This window comes from Cucumis sativus, chromosome 6, assembly GCF_000004075.3.
Source record: "Cucumis sativus cultivar 9930 chromosome 6, Cucumber_9930_V3, whole genome shotgun sequence".
Lineage (NCBI taxonomy): Eukaryota > Viridiplantae > Streptophyta > Magnoliopsida > Cucurbitales > Cucurbitaceae > Cucumis > Cucumis sativus.
The window spans coordinates 30,836,579-30,854,028 of NC_026660.2; the positions used below are offsets into that span (position 1 = coordinate 30,836,579).

The 17,450-nt window shown below is 33.5% G+C and overlaps 2 protein-coding genes across 2 annotated transcripts; one reads left to right on the forward strand and one right to left on the reverse strand.

The window, feature by feature from the left end:
* The first annotated feature begins 5,586 nt into the window (after positions 1–5,586).
* On the forward strand, positions 5,587–12,712 carry LOC101204428 (UDP-N-acetylglucosamine diphosphorylase 2). The gene is made up of 15 exons (XM_004134485.3): positions 5,587–5,973; positions 6,266–6,320; positions 6,395–6,546; positions 8,090–8,129; positions 8,979–9,071; positions 9,264–9,376; positions 9,459–9,533; positions 9,923–9,962; positions 10,052–10,134; positions 10,229–10,306; positions 10,710–10,853; positions 11,372–11,439; positions 11,842–11,956; positions 12,065–12,221; positions 12,345–12,712. The coding sequence occupies exons 1-15, from the start codon at positions 5,773–5,775 to the stop codon at positions 12,440–12,442; spliced, it is 1,512 nt and encodes a 503-aa protein (XP_004134533.1). The 5' UTR covers positions 5,587–5,772; the 3' UTR covers positions 12,443–12,712.
* Positions 12,713–13,335: 623 nt separating this feature from the next.
* LOC101204675 (urease accessory protein D) lies at positions 13,336–15,869 on the reverse strand. The gene is made up of 8 exons (XM_004134486.2): positions 15,709–15,869; positions 15,567–15,632; positions 15,387–15,461; positions 15,269–15,313; positions 14,937–15,170; positions 14,106–14,188; positions 13,844–14,015; positions 13,336–13,713 (listed from the first exon to the last, which is right to left on the reverse strand). The coding sequence occupies exons 1-8, from the start codon at positions 15,808–15,810 to the stop codon at positions 13,600–13,602; spliced, it is 891 nt and encodes a 296-aa protein (XP_004134534.1). The 5' UTR covers positions 15,811–15,869; the 3' UTR covers positions 13,336–13,599.
* Between the last annotated feature and the right edge of the window lie 1,581 nt (positions 15,870–17,450).

Below are 17,450 nucleotides of genomic sequence, written 5' to 3' on the forward strand. Positions count from 1 at the left end.
ACAAATGCCCATAAATAATAAACTTGTACTGCCCATTTATGCTTTTCATTTCAAATCACTACCTAGGGTTCCCCAAAATTATGTACTATCCAATCCTAATCCTATTTAAACAAATTGTTCCCACTAATAACTAATTAAATAACCAATTAACTTTCATTCTTTCCTGTTCTGATTTTCACCTACTAATTAATCACCCTCTTGCCCTAACTTCCCATATCATCATCCATTTTAATTAATGGACACATTCATTTATTTATGTTCGAGTTTAATTGTTTTACTTATGTTAAATATCTAGAACAAAAGCAAAAGCCCATTCAATTTTGTACTAAAAAACAACTTATAGTCCTTGTCGTTCGTTAATGAAATTCTTTTCAAAATAAAATGTATAGATTCTTAGATTCTATAGATTGAAATTAATCAAACGCACATGTTTATATATATCAAGTAGGCTAAGTACACACTTCCTTCACCTAAAATATTTACAGTTTTTTTAGTATGGTCCAGTCTATAATAAATGCAATTCATTGCACTTTTCATTGTGGTGTAAATGATAATTTATACACACTTTCTCTTCTCTTATATTTTGTTCGACTTTCGCCTTATCAATTATATTACCTTTAACTTGGTAGTCACCAATTTTTTTCCCATACTAATCACACATTAAAAGTAGATTAAATATAAACAAAAATTCTGAATTAAAGGTAAGTTTTGATCATAATAAACTTTACTAAGACATCTATAATTTTTTTATTTACTAGAAACATCGTTTTATTAGTAAATAATTGAACTGAATAAATAATAAAAGTCAAAATAAATTTAGTTCAATATCATTGAGGTACCATTATACCTTCTAACCTCACACATTTATCACAAATTATTGTACTAAAAGTAAAAGAAAAAAAGAAGAAGCAATAAGCTGTCTCCCATCTCCTAGTAAAGCTAATTATGCTTCTTCACCCTTTTTCCAACTGTAAAAGTCAAATTATAATAAAGAACCCAAAACACTATTTTATTTTTCTAAAATTTTAAATATTTGAGAAAGCATATCATGTAGCTATTAGTTGTAAATAATAACAATAAAAAAAAAAAAAAAGAACTCAGGATCATAACTGTTGTATTCTTACTTACTCAAAACTGTAAATATATTAATCAGCTAACATCTTAAAAACAAATTAATACTTTTTGTAACAGTTTAATAATTAAGTTGATGACATAAACTGCATGAAACAGATCATTGGTAAAAAAAATTAAAATAAACAGCAAAAGATTTGACTATTTTTGAAAAAAAGGATTTACTATAAATATTTATCATGCATGCTGGTAAATATAGTGAGATACGATTTTAACAATACATGAGTATAAGTCTAACGTAGAGGGGCTATTCTTGTGCTCTTCTCAAGTAATATGGGTTCATTTAATATTTATACATAAATATAGCAATGAGTAGAAACAACGTATTTTTGTGTTGGTTTCTACCATTCAAAAGTAATCTATATAATTTATGTATTAGTTTTGGATTATTCTTCTAAATTGGGTGCAACTTTAGTTTCTTCTAGTTTTATCGTTTGAAATTAAGAGTTATTTTATATATCGATACAAAAATAACCATAGATCTATGACTCGATATATAATTAGTATTTATTTACCAAATATAAATTAAGTTTATCTAAAATATCCATACCTATTATACAATTATTAGTTTAGTTTTATTTTTTAAATAAATTTTTGGAAGTTCGGGCACTTTCTTTTATCATATAAGGAAAGCACTTAAATTAAAAATAAGTATATTTGTGAAGATTTCCCTTCTTTACAAGTTGGGTTTTAGTTAGTTATGTATTTGATTCAAACTTTGTAGGCAATTTAGAAGAAAATAAAATGAATATTGACGAGATTATCTAATAATGGATTTTATGCTATTTTTGCATGGTGAGAAGATAATTATATTTTTCCTTATCAAATTGCATGGAAGATAAACTTATGTATAAATGGGACCATACGTATATTTTTAACGTAATAAATTAATAAGTACATAGGACACGATTCAAAAAGAAGAAGAAGTAGAAGTATATGTATATTAACTTGGCTGGGTCAGGTTTGTACTATGAAAGGGTGAGTGTAGTCATATATAATTATGATCTAAGAATTTGAAAAATAATGAAAAGAAGGAAATCAAAGATGGAGGGTTCATTGAATTACTAAAGATAAAATTAGCACTCCATGAATTAAAAAATCCCCAACCCTATAGTCGAGTCGTGTTTGGCGTGCAAGTTTTCTTTTGGAAGATGTGTCTCCTAGGGTTTCGCACCCCACCACGTATGTATTATATGTATGTTTTTTTAATTTCAATTTCAACATATATAATCGAATTTGAAAAACGGAAAATACCCTTTATTTTTTCTTTTTCTCTTTTTTAGTTTTGATTTATTCTACACAACTAGTCTTTCAGATTGGTATCATTCATCTAAAATATTACAATTTTTCATTCCATTGGTTAAAATTATGATGTTAATTTTTAAATTTAACTTTAATAACGACCCAACATTTTTAATTATTTTAAATCAGACATGAACTTTAACGCTAAAAACGATGTAAATATCAAAATATAGGAAGCAATTTATGAAGCAGATAAGAGGTTTAATATAAGTTGTATTTGAAAAACATAGAATTCAAAAAGGAAAAAGGAAAACTATAAGAAATTGAACCCGAAATTAAATGAAAGACTAAACATGCCATTTCTAAAATGGTGGGATCCAATAAAATGTGTACCCAAAAGTTGGAAACAAAATATGTGGTGGGAAGGAATTAATATATAATATATATTTTGTTTGGAGGGAATATAAAGTGGTTTTGAGACTTAGGTACACTTAGGTGGGGTACATATGATTTATGAACGAGTGAATGAAATAATGAATTAGGGTCAAGATTAATAAATTTGGTACTTAAATTTAATTAATCGTGTGAATTTATTTTTATCATTAAATTAGATCCTTCCTTCTTCTTCACCTGCAAACGACATTACCTGAAGAGTAGTTTGAGTTGCACGTGCAATGCAACGTGCAATTAGCTTTCCAAAATATTCCCCTACTTACCATTACAAATCCTAATCACCCAATTTTAATCTTTCTTATATTTTATTGCTCCTCCAGATATTTCTGGAAATATCTAATTATATATTTTCTGGAAGAAAACAAAAAATCAATTTCCCTTTTCTAAATGAACAATATATAGTTCTGATACATACTTGATTATTTTCTAAAATATTAATCGAGTGTTCAGCATTCAAAACAAGACTAGTGTTGATATATTCGTATATACTACTTACCTTGTTGGAGACGAAAACAATTTTAAACTATTATTTGTGATATGTTTGATTTTTTCTATAAAAAAATCTGTTGATTGATGAACAATATTTCTAAAATTGCCCACTTGATTTATTTTTTCCCGTTCGAAGTTTTGTTGATTTTCAAGTGAAATGCACAGAGCAGTGAATGGGCTGTCCCGGCCCACTTTGATTTAAAGGAGGTTGCTGAGTTTATACAGTTAGCTCAGCCCAGTGCATTTACTGAGGCTGTTATTTTGGTGGGCCTGGCCCAAATAATTACTACACTTGTCCCACTTGAGCTAAGCTCTTAGCTCTTGTTGGTATATTAAATCAATTCGTTATCCATTCAAATTAAATATATACGTCCTCTCTATAAATGGGGTTATTTGCATTCCTTTGCAGCGTTGTCTTTTTACACCTCTTGTTGAGTTTCATCTACCAGTTATACCAAACGTATAAGCTTTTTGAAAGAAGGTTGTTTAAATAGTGAAATCAAAGTTAAAAAGAGAGAGTAGTATTCAAATAAAGTATGATTTGGTTGAGAGATGAGATTTGTAAGAGAGGAAAAATGAAAAATTGTATTTTTCTAAAAAAATAGTGTTAGGCCCATTCAATTCATACCCATAAAGAACAAGTTGGTTTGTGGTTGAATGGTTTGGTCTCACATCGTAGTCACCAGTTGTTGGGTTGGAGGGATGCAGCCCACTCTGGGCCCTTCATCCCTTACATGCATCTTCTTTTCTTTTCTCTTTTTAAATTAAATCAATTGTTTTCTTTTTTATTAAAGTATTAAAATACCTTTGAGGCATAAAAAATATATTGTTGTTGCACTTCAACTATGAACTACCTACATCATCTCCATAGTTAATCACTTCTTACCATTAATCATCCAACAATACAGGAGCCAAGTTTCAAGCATATAATACCTTATATTGATTTCATTTAAGTTTGAATGAATCTTTATTTGGTTAAAACATACAAAATGAACAAAAAAGAACTGTAGCCTTTTATTAACAAAACCAAGCTTATAGCCCTAACCCACACATACACAACTAGTTAGTTATTTGATGCATTAACCCCAAATGAGATTCGAGGTTATTTGAAAGCTCATTGAGGTTCAATTAATCATTCAATTGCAAAATCTCTACATTGTACTATGTTACTAGTACAAACACTATATTAGTTTAACTATACTCGTGTTAAAATATGTGGTACTTTGTTATTAACTTTTGAAATGTAGCTATGGCTACATCATGTATATACGATTTATTTGAATATGACATTTTTTCTAAGTATTAAAAGGAAACGAGAGAAAAAGAAATGTTGGTATATTATAAGGAAGTAATGAGAGAATTGTTGGTAAATAAATATAGAATAATGGAGCTGCATTATTACAAATATAAGATAGGAAGATTGAAAGTTTGATTGTAAAGTTGAAGTTAAAATAAGAAAGGAACGTGTGTAGGCATGTGATGGTGTATTAATTCATAAGTGATGGTAGACAAATATTTTGTCATTAAGCCGATGCCGACAATTGATCCAATATGGTAATAATGGAAAGAAGACAAAAATTGAAGATGGAACCCATAAAACATATGTAAACTAAACACTAAACTATCAAAAGTGGCAATTATTAAATCAACCTAACCAATCACCTTCAATGCCCTTCACTATGCAATTCTCTCAATTTTCCATCTTCCTTCTCCTTTTTTCAATCATTCATTATCAATAAGTTCAAATTCAATACACTTTAGATTTCTTTTAAAATGGTAATGAGATAGATTCAATCCAAACAAAATTTATAAAGTAATAATTAGACATATCCAATCCAAATAAACTTACAAGTGTTTCAACTCTATTGGTTCAATGTACTTTGTAACACCAAATCCTAGAATTAGTGGTTGATGACAAGAATATTATTTGATAGAAATGAAATAAAATAGATAAAGAAAAAAAGTTTGAGGTGTAAATTTATGATTAACTGAAAGTACATACCACTAGACCAAAATTGGACAATTGAAGGTTGTACCAAAGATACAATTAATGAAACCAAAGAATTGGTTAATTGGAATACAAATTAAATTGATGTGCACATTATTGAGGGTTTAGCTTAAAATTGAAGCGAAGAAGCGGTTTTGGAATATTTGGATTGGTGGGAGTTGAAAGTGGAAAGTTGAGCAACCATACCTAATTAGGAAGAGAAATGGAAGGATGGGGTTATTTTGGTAATTTAGTTTTATAGAAGGTGGTTTTTTTGTATTTGCCTAATGGTTATACTGAATTGAGTGATTGATTCTCTTCCCCTGTCTTCGTCGTTACTGTTCTATTTCTCCTTCCCCCCACCTTCTACAAGCTCAAAGCTCAAAACCGAACCCACACCGACACTCCAAATCTCAATTATCATTATTCCAACATTTCTTTTCCCTCACAGATCTCTCACTTTCTGTTTCATGGCGGAGCCAATGGCTGTGGTCGGTTTCGATGCCAATGCGCCCTTGACGCCACAGCAGCAACCGCCACAGCAGCTGCTTCTTCAACAACCACCTCAGGCTTTGCTTGAGCGCCTCAAGGATTACGGCCAGGAGGATGTTTTTGCTCTTTGGGATGAGCTCTCCCATGAAGAGCGGGACCTTCTTGTCAAGGATATTGAGGTCTACTTCCGCTATCTCTCCTTCTCAATTCTCCGATGGATCGCTTACTGCCTTAATTCTCATTTCATGCATTTTACTTAGTTCGGTGCAGAGTTTGTCAAACTTCTCTAGTTTTCAGAATTTTTAATTTCTCTTCGTTTCGCTTTCTCTGCAACTACGCAAGCTGATTTGGCTTAGGCTTCGTTTGTTTCTATTCCTGCACGACGCGGGAAATTAGTTCTCTTTTTCTTGAGATAATCACCGCCGATGCACAAAGCGTGAGTGTTACATGATTGTTGATGCTCTTTTTCAGAGTTTGGATCTTTCCAGAGTAGATCGAATTATTCGATGTTCGCTTCGTTCTCAAGGTTGGTATCCTCCTCTTGTCTCTTCTTTTTAATTAATTCTTCTCAAATTTAATAGTACTGCGGTGGCATTGTAGGGCTACCTGCGGCTGCAATTGAACCTGTACCAGAGAGTTGCGTGTCAACGCTGGAGGAGCGAACCCTTGACGAAAGAGAGAGATGGTGGAAGACGGGGTTGAAGGCCATTTCAGATGGAAAGTTGGCTGTTTTGCTTTTATCTGGTGGTCAGGTATAGTTCTCCAATGTTTTAACTTTTGGGCAAAACTTGATTCGATTGTTTGGCATTGGTTCCCTTTATTTTGTGTCGACCTTTATACTCTACTATAAAGCATTATTAATCTAATTTAATGATGCATCTTAAGCGATCCTTCTCTTTTTGGGCAGATCCTTCCCTCCCCTTCTCCTTTTTTAATTGTTGCTATTCGCTCTTAAAAAAATTGATTGATCTAGATAATTATAATTACCATATGGGGAAGTGCATATGCAAAAATTGTTGAGCAGTAGTCTGCCAACTGGGATTTCCACTTGACACTCATCACAATGAAACAACTCACCTCGCGGCAGCTCCTGTGTGGAAGATGCTAAATTCCTAGACGCAAGACATAAAAAGGAAAAGAAAAGGTGGGAGGGGGTACCAAGTATAAATACTATTATTTTTTAAAATCACGAAGTCTAGGGCACGACTACTTTACTTCATTGTCTAATTAAAGGATATACGATGACGTAGGCGAATCAACGAAGGAGTCCATCGCTTAAGTAATCTATCTCGTGCTAGAGTTGAGTAGTCAACATGAATTTTTGTGACAATGACTTCTACCACTGCTATTATTACTACTACTACTAGATCGTTACTCGCATTAGTCATACAAATAAACAAATGAATACATGCCTTTCCAGCTGAGTTATATCATCTAGTTTGGAAATACTTTCAGTAGGAATTGGACATATACAATTACAGGAGAAAGGTGAAGTACATACATCCAAAGTTTTCCTTACTCTCTTTTTTATTTCTCTGACTTTAAATTATGAGCGCTGGTGGAAGAAGGGGTGTCCTCTCTTTAACTGATTTATTAGAAAATTTGAAGGCATTAGCGTTTCTTCTGAGTACTCAGAATACATTAGGAAAAAATTTATTGTGTCAAATGTAAATGTTATAAAGAATCTGATTTCTTAGTAAATTAATTTCTTTTAAGATGAGAACACTTATCCTTATTTCCTTTAAAAAGAAGATATTCTTGCGATGACTTCAATCTTTGGTTTACTCTTATGGAAAACATTTCTTATGTTTAAAAAGTTCCCCCTATGACAGAAAATGCTCGCCCCTGAATATGGATCTATTGGATTTTTCTTTGCCTTTCACTCTTTCATAATTCTTTCCCATTAGCTAGCTAGTGAAGTACCTCTTAGCTTAGGAAAGCGGGTTATAGCAAGCCAATTTCAAAGCAGGCTGATGGACAGTTTGAAAGTTTCCCAAGGAAGGAATATTTCAAAGAGCAGGAGTGACTTACCTATACTCTTAATAATGTTTACTAGTGGTGAGGTTGAACAGATGGAAAACTAACAATTTCACAAAAGTGAGGGGTCTAAATGTAGCAATGAATCTTATAGATAAACTGAGAAAAGGGATCCAACAAAGCTGCCTAAGAAATCTTCTGGTTTATTTTTTTAATTTTCAGCTAATAGATAGCTAGCGCTAGCTTTGGTTTATTTTTTCATGAGTGGATGCTCGATGACTTCTTTTTTTTTTACTTGCCTTCTGTTGTGAAATGCAGGGAACTCGGCTGGGCAGTTCTGATCCTAAGGGATGTTTCAGTAAGTAAAATCATATTCGCTAAATAATAGAACAGTTACTGGGTTCTCCATGGAGGCGTCATATAAATCGATTTGCATGTTGAATTGACGTTTTACGCATCTATTTATTTACTTTTGTATTAGTTGTTCCTTCTACTTGCCGACTCTCATAATTATAACAAGCTTTATAATGTTTTTAAGTGGATACTGGATTCTAGAATCCAATAGTTGATGGCTTAAATGAAGTACTATTCAATCAATAGACATATGTGTATGTTCATGGGGCCATGTCCATGTCCATGTTTTGCATTATCCTAAATCTATTTTGTAAATTCGCCATTAACAATTTACTTCTGGTTCTATCCATCTAGTCATGTCTTAGCAAGTTGTTTCCCAGTCTGTGTACGGGTTTAATTCGAGAGAGTATAAATGTACAATAAAGTGTATCTAAAACAAGCAGTATAGAGTTTGAAAAAATGACATGCATAAAAATAGCATATGCTGCATGCCTGGAGTAGTAGGTTAGGTAATGAAATAGAAAAATTGCCATGATTGCACTTACGGTAAGAACTAAAATGAAAGTCATATTCTCTGGTCCTCAGCTCACATACACTGTGTTTCTTGAAAGATTTGCTACTGTAGTGTTTTCTATGGCAGTGATGTCTGAATATTTCAAACTACTTGCGGTACAAGGAAGATTAATGACTTAAATCTCTCTCCCCCCTCTCATACACATTAATTGAATTCTTATTCTTTATAAATTCATTTTATATTGAAGGGAGGAGGAAAGTTTATAGTCATCTTTGTTTATGTGTTTATACATTGATACAGTCTAGTATTTTTAATTTTTTTAATATCCTTTATTATTAGATATCGGACTTCCATCGGGGAAATCCCTTTTCCAACTTCAAGCTGAGAGAATTTTGCGCGTTCAAAGATTAGCTGCTCAAGCTGCAACTGATAGTAAGATATCACTTTTCTTTGTACATTTTTTCTTTTCCCGTGTCCCTCAAGGTTGGGACCTCAATGTTTGTCCTCAACTTTTGCTAGAAAACAAGGGACTTAGGGGTTAATTCCAAGTATTTGGAGACTTTAGATGAATTTAGATTATGATGGATGTTAATGATAGTTATTGACATACATTATTAATCTCAGATTCTATCAGTTCTGCTCCAATTCATTGGTATGTGATGACCAGCCCATTTACCGATGAGGCCACTCGCAATTTTTTTGAAAGTCAGAAATATTTCGGTTTGGAGGCTAATCAAGTTATAATCCTTTAGATGCTTATACCTTTCTCTTTATTCTCTTCTTGCTCTAGCACTCACTTTCACCATATCTGGATTGCAGGTCACCTTCTTTCAGCAGGGCACCATTCCTTGTATATCCAAGGATGGTAGATTTGTGATGGAGACACCATACCGGGTATGTTTAAAATATTTGGCCTGGAATTTTTACGATCCCATTACTGACTTACTGCACAAGTCATGTCATGTTGTGTTGGATGAGGAAGTCTTTTTCTATTTCAAATATATTCATTGGTATGGACTATTTATAAATTCTTAGTTCTATTTGATGAACTAAAGGGAAGGGAAGAATCTTATGAAAAGTATTTGTTACAAGTCGTGGATACAGCACAATGGTAATAGTGGATGAATACAGGATTGATATCGATAAATTGGTGGCTATCTCCTTGGGATCCTACTATTAAGCTGATTTTAATGTTATTGAACTCCATATCTCCATGTCACGCTTTAATTCTCTGATTCCATATAAAAACCATGGTTGTAAAAGTTCAAATTTTTAAAAGCTAGGTATCTAAGGCTCCAGATGGGAATGGAGGAGTATATGCAGGTAAGCTGGTCAAACTAATATGCTCGAGCTGTTGGCTGCTTCTAACTCTATTTTCATCCTCTTACGTTGATCTATTGATTGTTCATCAGCTTTAAGATCCTCACACTTATTAGAAGATATGTCATCAAGAGGGATTAAATATATAGACTGCTATGGAGTAGACAATGCATTAGTGAGTTCTTATCTGTTGGATTTTCTTTCTGCTGGCTGGATAAGTGATTTTGCAAAATTATTGAATCTTTCAAAAATTTTCATCTTGATTATAGGTTCGCGTGGCTGATCCGACATTCTTGGGTTATTTCATTGATAAAGGTGTATCTGCAGCAGCCAAAGTTGTTCGCAAGGTAATTAATCTTATTGTTTATTATGCATAAGGAAAGAGATTAATTGTCGAAATTTTCTTTTGATTATAATATTATGCATATGAGAAGAAATTAAATATATTAGTCTCTTCTCTTTTTATGAATGACAAGTTATGTAAGAAAAAATACTTTGCTCTCAAAAGCCTCTTGTCTAAATTACGATCTATGTACATTAGTTGTAGATCTCTAATAAATAATGCTGGCTTCAATCTTCCTTTTAGATATTGTTGTACTCTAGAAGATGGTATTTCTTTTGGAAATAGACAAAATGTAGAGACTAAAACTTTTATTCTTGCGATGTAAAAGATGCACCACAATGAATGCCCGCCAAATAAGATGGATTCTTTGCCATTCTTTCTGATCTTAGGTTCTTGCACTTTTTCAGGCATATCCCCAAGAGAAGGTTGGTGTATTTGTCCGACGAGGTAAAGGGGGACCGCTCACTGTGGTTGAGTACAGTGAATTGGATCCGTCACTGGCTTCTGCTATCAATCAAGTGACTGGGCGCCTTCGTTTCTGTTGGAGTAATGTAATGTCTCCACCCTTTACTTTTTCTGGAATAGTACTTTCAACATATATCATTTTTTGGTATCTAGCCCAATTATTTACAAGTGCAGGTTTTGAGGTTGTCTTTGCATGGACAAAAACTAATTCTTAAAACTTCACTTGCCTGGGCTCTCTTCCCCTCCCTATAAACACAAATGCACTGCCCACATCTATACTGATTTGAATCAAAAGAACATGTAAACATTTTCGGTCATAACCTACTTCTAACTGATCTATAACATCCGAACTCCCATTCCTTACACTCTTTCATTCATACACGTCTTAATAGGAGGTGCGTCAAATTATCTCCTTATAGCAACTACACGTTTTTATAAATTTTATACACTAACTTCTTTCGTACTAAAGACGAAATTTTCCTTGGAGCAAAATCTTTAAGCCTCTTTGAGACTTGCATCCAATACTACTAACTTATCGTTCTTTGAAACTTGAAATATCAACTATATGAAATTTAAATATGTTTAAATTTTCTTACATGTTCAGGTGTGCTTACACATGTTTACACTGGATTTTCTAAACCAAGTAGCAAATGGTCTTGAAAAGGACAGCATGTTAGTTTCTCTCTCTCCCTCTCTCCCTCTCCCCAGTTTTATATTTAAACAGAGAAAGGTTCCAATTATTCATTTGATGATTCTCCATCCTCGTCGTTATGATAATCTAGTAAGAACATATTTAGTCCTTGCTAAGTAGGTGGCAAGTGGCAACCTACTTAGGATGCCAAATATTCTTTTGAGTTTCTTGTCATCAGATGTACAGGTGGTTAACTGGTTCTACCATGGAATTAGTTGAGGCACATAAAATTACACACGCAATTATTTATATACACTGCACTCACAGATGACCTTGATCGTTGGTAGCTTACAATGCCAGGCCATCTCCAAGTGTTAGCATAGATTCTATAGTTCATATATATCATAAAGAGCTTGCTCATTTGCTTCTTATAACTACTGCAGCTACCATCTGGCGGAGAAAAAAATTCCTTCCATTCATGGTCAAACGATGGGACTAAAAATGGAGCAGTTCATATTCGATGCATTTCCCTACGCTCCTTCTACTGCATTATTTGAGGTGAAAGCGTCTCTGTTTCCTCTCTTTTGTACATTCTTTTGAATTGTTTTAGGAATATTCTTATCACCTACTGAGAGTATTGAGGTTAATTTTTGTATCCTTAACAAGATCTTACGAGAAGAAGAGTTCGCACCCGTGAAAAATGCCAATGGATCAAATTTTGACACTCCAGATAGTGCTAGACTTCTTGTTCTCCGACTTCATGCTCGGTGGGTGGTTGCAGCTGGAGGATTCTTAACACATTCAGTGCCCTTATATGCAACTGGTATATTTATCCATACTTTGAATTATAGAATACAAAATCTTATCTTGGACACTTGAAAGAAATGGATGTTTAGTTGATACAAAAAGGGTTCTGATATAATATATGTTTGATGTTGAAACATAGGGGTGGAAGTATCACCACTTTGTTCGTATGCTGGAGAAAATCTAGAAGCCATATGCCGTGGAAGGACATTCCATGCACCTTGTGAAATTTCTTTCTAGTACAAATAACCTTTCCAAATTTTTATTTGTGAGTCATCGGCTTTATTATTTTATTAGCATAAAAAATGAGGTTCGTATTTCATTTTCAATTGTGAGATAGAGTGTGCATTATTTATTGCTTTGTGACATCCAATAAGTGTTTCTGTTTTGTTAATATTATATTTCCCTAAAGACCATCTAAAATTGTGTGGGTTTTTACTTTTTTAGCCACCATTCTTCTAATTAATGTCACTCAATCTTCAAATATACCCATATTACAGTCACTGTAAATGAAATTGTGATTTTGCTTCAACAACTCAGGTCCAACTACATTTCTCTCAATGTTATCAAGAATTTGTTTTCGAACTTAACGAATTGACAAGTTGATAAACCCAATCTCATTATTTTATTTTATTATATGATGAAGTGCTTCCATATTTCTTTCTTATTGAGTCTAACAATATTTTGGACTTTTTCTCTTACATAATTTAGAAAAAGAGCGTTTGGATGGATATTAGAGTGTGATTCAGATTATCTTTTTTGTAGTGTTCTAACTTCTAGTACATTGTTCAACTCCCCACAATCGGAGTCGGCGATTTCTCGATACTTTATAATTTTTTTCTTTTTTTTTTCATCTAATCTTCACCGCACTAAGATCAAAGATTTCTCAAGATTGTTCGAGAATTCTTAAATAACCACTTTATCCTTCAACTGATCGGGTGGGATCCATCTTTCTTTACATATTAAATAATATATTATGTATGTACAATAATATATATGTAGCCATTTTTTTTTAATAAAATCAATTAAAAAAGATGCGTATTTCATGTACAATAGTAGAAAAAAATGAAAGGGAAGATTAAGGTTAAATTTATTAAATGAATATTAGAATTAAAAAGATTTAATAAAATCAATTTAGAAAAAAAAGTAGTAAAAGAGGTAGGTTACCATGTTATAATAACACACTCCCAAGGCAGACTATTATAATCCAAGGACTATTATGATCATCCCCTTGCAAACACCTGCATACAACATTTCTCTAACATACAACATTTCACTTATTATAGAAAAAAAGACTTACGTTTAAAGATCATTAATAAAACATTGGAATATTCACAATTAACGTAACTCAATCAAGTCAGCAGCAACCCCAATCCTCAAATTGTGGGTATTTCTGCTCATTTGTAAGGTGGCACTCCAAGAAGTGTCTCCATTGAAGCTAACTGTTGCTGAAGGAACCTGTAGACTGTTTCCGTTTCCATGGCAGCTATTCTCACAACCGTGCCAATTCCCTACATGTAAGAAGTGGGCATTCAGAATTCTAAGTTGACCTACCAATTACAATATTCCCCATCAACAAATTTATTACTTCTGATCTTTTGTTGAACTAACATGTTGTGAATGCCATATTTAACTACTAACCATGGGGCCGAAAACGCTAGAAGAAGCAATGATTTCAGGTTTGGTCAACAAACGATTGGAGTTCATTTTCATTTGGGGGCCACGGGCAGAAGTGAATGGTGAGTGTAATTGTTCACCCATTATCATTTTCACATTTTCTCGAACTTGGTCTCGAATGTTCTTGACCTTTGGCCTGTAGTGCCGCCATCAACAATAATGTAAATCATAACAACCATTGCAATGTCAACGAAAGGAAACTATTCATAGGTGTTCAAATGCTTACCCCAAAATTACAACCATTGCAATGACTTGATATCCATGCATCCGTTCTATAATAGTGTTGATGCCTCCTCGCTCTAGAAGAACCTGCAACAAGAACATATGATGTCAGAAAAAGAGGCCACCACACATTATAGAGATTGAAAGAAACTGTACGTAGGATTGAAGGACAAACGTCTCAGTCTTAACCTGTCTATATAATGCAAGGTTGACAACAGAGTACGAAGGGAATGGGTTGCACCACAGTTTATTTTACCATTTTAGATTAGGAGTCATGACCTATGTAGTGAAACAATGTTCTAGATTAGAACACACAATTTCACGAGAGTTCTGAAAAAAGTGGCACTTTTCAGGCCTAATTTTCCATTGTGATAAAGTTTACAGTACATCTGTTTAAAACAGAACTAATGGCTTGAGAGATGAGAAATCCCACAATTCTCTGTCTCAGTAATATGAACTAAACTTTCACCCAAAGGAAGTTCTCAATACAGAGATATATAGTCTGAGATTCTGAGAAGCCTTTGTTTACCCCAAATCTTCTTTGAAAAGATAATGGACCTACTAAACAAATTACATGATATGAAAAATTGAGAGAGCCATATATGTGTACGATACAATGCGGTTAGTAACATTGCAAGTATCTGTTAAAACTTGGGGATTTGAATTGTAAAGAAACATATCTGTCAAGTGGAAATTAAGAGAATACACAATAGAGAAACTTAATTCATACCTAAAAGTTTAAGTTCAATCAGTACGCCACATTCCTAAGCCACATTCTTAAGCAGAATTATGGAGTACAAGGAAATGATGAAGGAGCTCGAACTTTTAACCTCACCGTATCAAAAAATAATGGATGGCCGTCTTCTAGGAATATTTGATTAGTGCTCTTGAAAAGATCAAACTCCCAAATTTCTCCACTTCCATGACGTCCACTTGTAAACCAATCAACAAGAACCAAACTAGAGCCTGAACCAACTCTAAAGACTTGTTTCTGTGCATACCTTGCGGTGGCGAAGCATGTCACTGGATCTGGAAGTACAGCCAAAAGAGCATCACTACCGATCCTTGCCTACTGCAGACGAACGGTAAACTACATGAATACTCGCAGACATCTATAGAGACATATATAGAAATATGCATGTAGAAATCAACGTTCGTTTTTGTTACCTCCAATAATTGTTCAGAGAGCTCTTCTCCCCTGGACTTGTAAACCTAAATCAGCATAAGATTGCAAAATTAGAAACAATATCGGCAAGAAGTGGAAATTATGTTGAGGATTGATGACCTTGGTAGAAGCCTGAGTGGTTAGGACTGCATTGGAGCCATCTTTAACGGTCAACTCGCACGAAATTGAATCTCCCTGCCTCGTAAAAACTTGCCCCGAATAAGAACAAGCAGAGAGAAATTCTAGGGAGGAAAGGAAGAAATGTAACTCATAATAAAAGACGATAAATAGAGATCGTACAGAGACGATGCCGCCGCCATAATTAAGGGTGTAAATCCAAATGCAATCCGTTTTGGAGGGACCGACCTAAGAGAAGGAGCATTCAATCAACAGAATTAGGTAAGAAGGGAGAAGAAGTTTATTGGAATAAAAGGAGAGAAACCTTTCTGGGAATGATGAATTTGAGCGGGTACTTGGAAAAGCATCTGGTGACGGCGGATTTTCCGGCCACTTTCTCGACAACCACCGCACCGTCCACTTCCATGGACTCTGGCGTCGCGTCAAGCAAATGAAAACACAAATTTGTATCACAATAATACAATTTCGGCTCAAACCCGGATCTATGAGGCCCATTTCGTTCTTGAAGTTGGGCTCGAACTCACTCCTACCTGCTCTTTGGGCCTCCTTGGAGTCATAAACTCTTCCGGATCTATGAGGCCCATTTCGTGCTTGAAGTTGGGCTCGAACTCACTCGTACCTGCTTTTTGGGCCTCCTCGGAGTGATAAACTGTTGGCTAATTAATAAGAAAGAAGAATTAAGGTGATGTAAACATTGTCACAAAATTCGAGGTCATCGCTGGATCCATTTTAGTTAGGTTCCCATTAAGACTACTTTTTAAATAAATTATAACTAAAAAATTGTATAAATAAAGAAAATTAAAGTAAGTTAACACAGGTACTAGAATCCTCTTTTAAGCTGAAAACCAACAAACACATGAAAACATGCAGTAGTTGATAATCAAACATAGACGTAATATAGGGGACATGTCTGTTTACAAACAGTATAATCAAAATTTGGTATGGATATTTTTAAATAAAAAAGCATATGCTGAAGGGTTGGATGATGATCAAACATAAAACATGATAGAAGGGATATGTTGGTTTGAAACTTGGTATAACATTTTAAAAAATAAAAGGAACCATAATGTAATTACAGTATTTAAGGAAAGGAAAGATTATAGAATGCAAGTGGATGTGGAAGTTCAAGTAAGTGGTGAAGTGGTGTGTTAATATACAATGAAGATATAATAACAAATATTTTACTATTAATTCCAAGTTGATTACATAAATAAGTATTACTTACTACTATTATTATTAGTAGTAGTATGTACAGTAAGATCACAAGGTGTTTTAATTCCAAGGTTTGGCACATGTTTTTGGTCAAACTTGTTTTCATTTGTTTACCCAATATCTCCCTCTCCTTTCTCTCTTTTCATCCCCTATTCCTATTCCTATTCCTATTCCTATTTATTATAATCTTTTTAAAGTTTTATATTATGTGGGTGTATATATATATATATAGGGGACTGACTTTCAAGACATAACATTGTTATTTATAAAAACATGCCCTAACAAAGATTTATTAAAAGAAATAAGAGGTTTGGGTTGCTTTCAGAGGGCACGTGCTATGCACATGTTAGAAGAATAAAAGAAATACACAAAATCATGTCATATAAATTTAAGATCCAAAATCCAATGCCAACCCATAACCATACCCATAGGGTTGGGTTATTGAGACATAATTACTCATTCAGACTGGCTTTGTGTACACAATATTTCTCAGAACACACAACTCTTCCATTTTTGTTCTCTCTATTTATATTTGCATTCATTATAAGTTTAATTTCAATCATCTTTTCGGCTTCTATATTTAATTTGAAGAATCATATCTTTATCTTCTGTCTTTCTACCAACATTCATTACTCAATATCAGCCTAAAAATTGATATGCCATTTTCATTATATAAAAGAAAAAAAATCTCCATTGGTCTTTTATTTTTCTCACAACGATTCCATAAAGTCTCACATTGGGAGAATCCAAGAGCTCCGCTCCCATGCACTGGAAAAGGCCAAAAACTACCCATAGAAAAATGCCCAAAACTGTGTGAAAGAAGAAAATGAAATA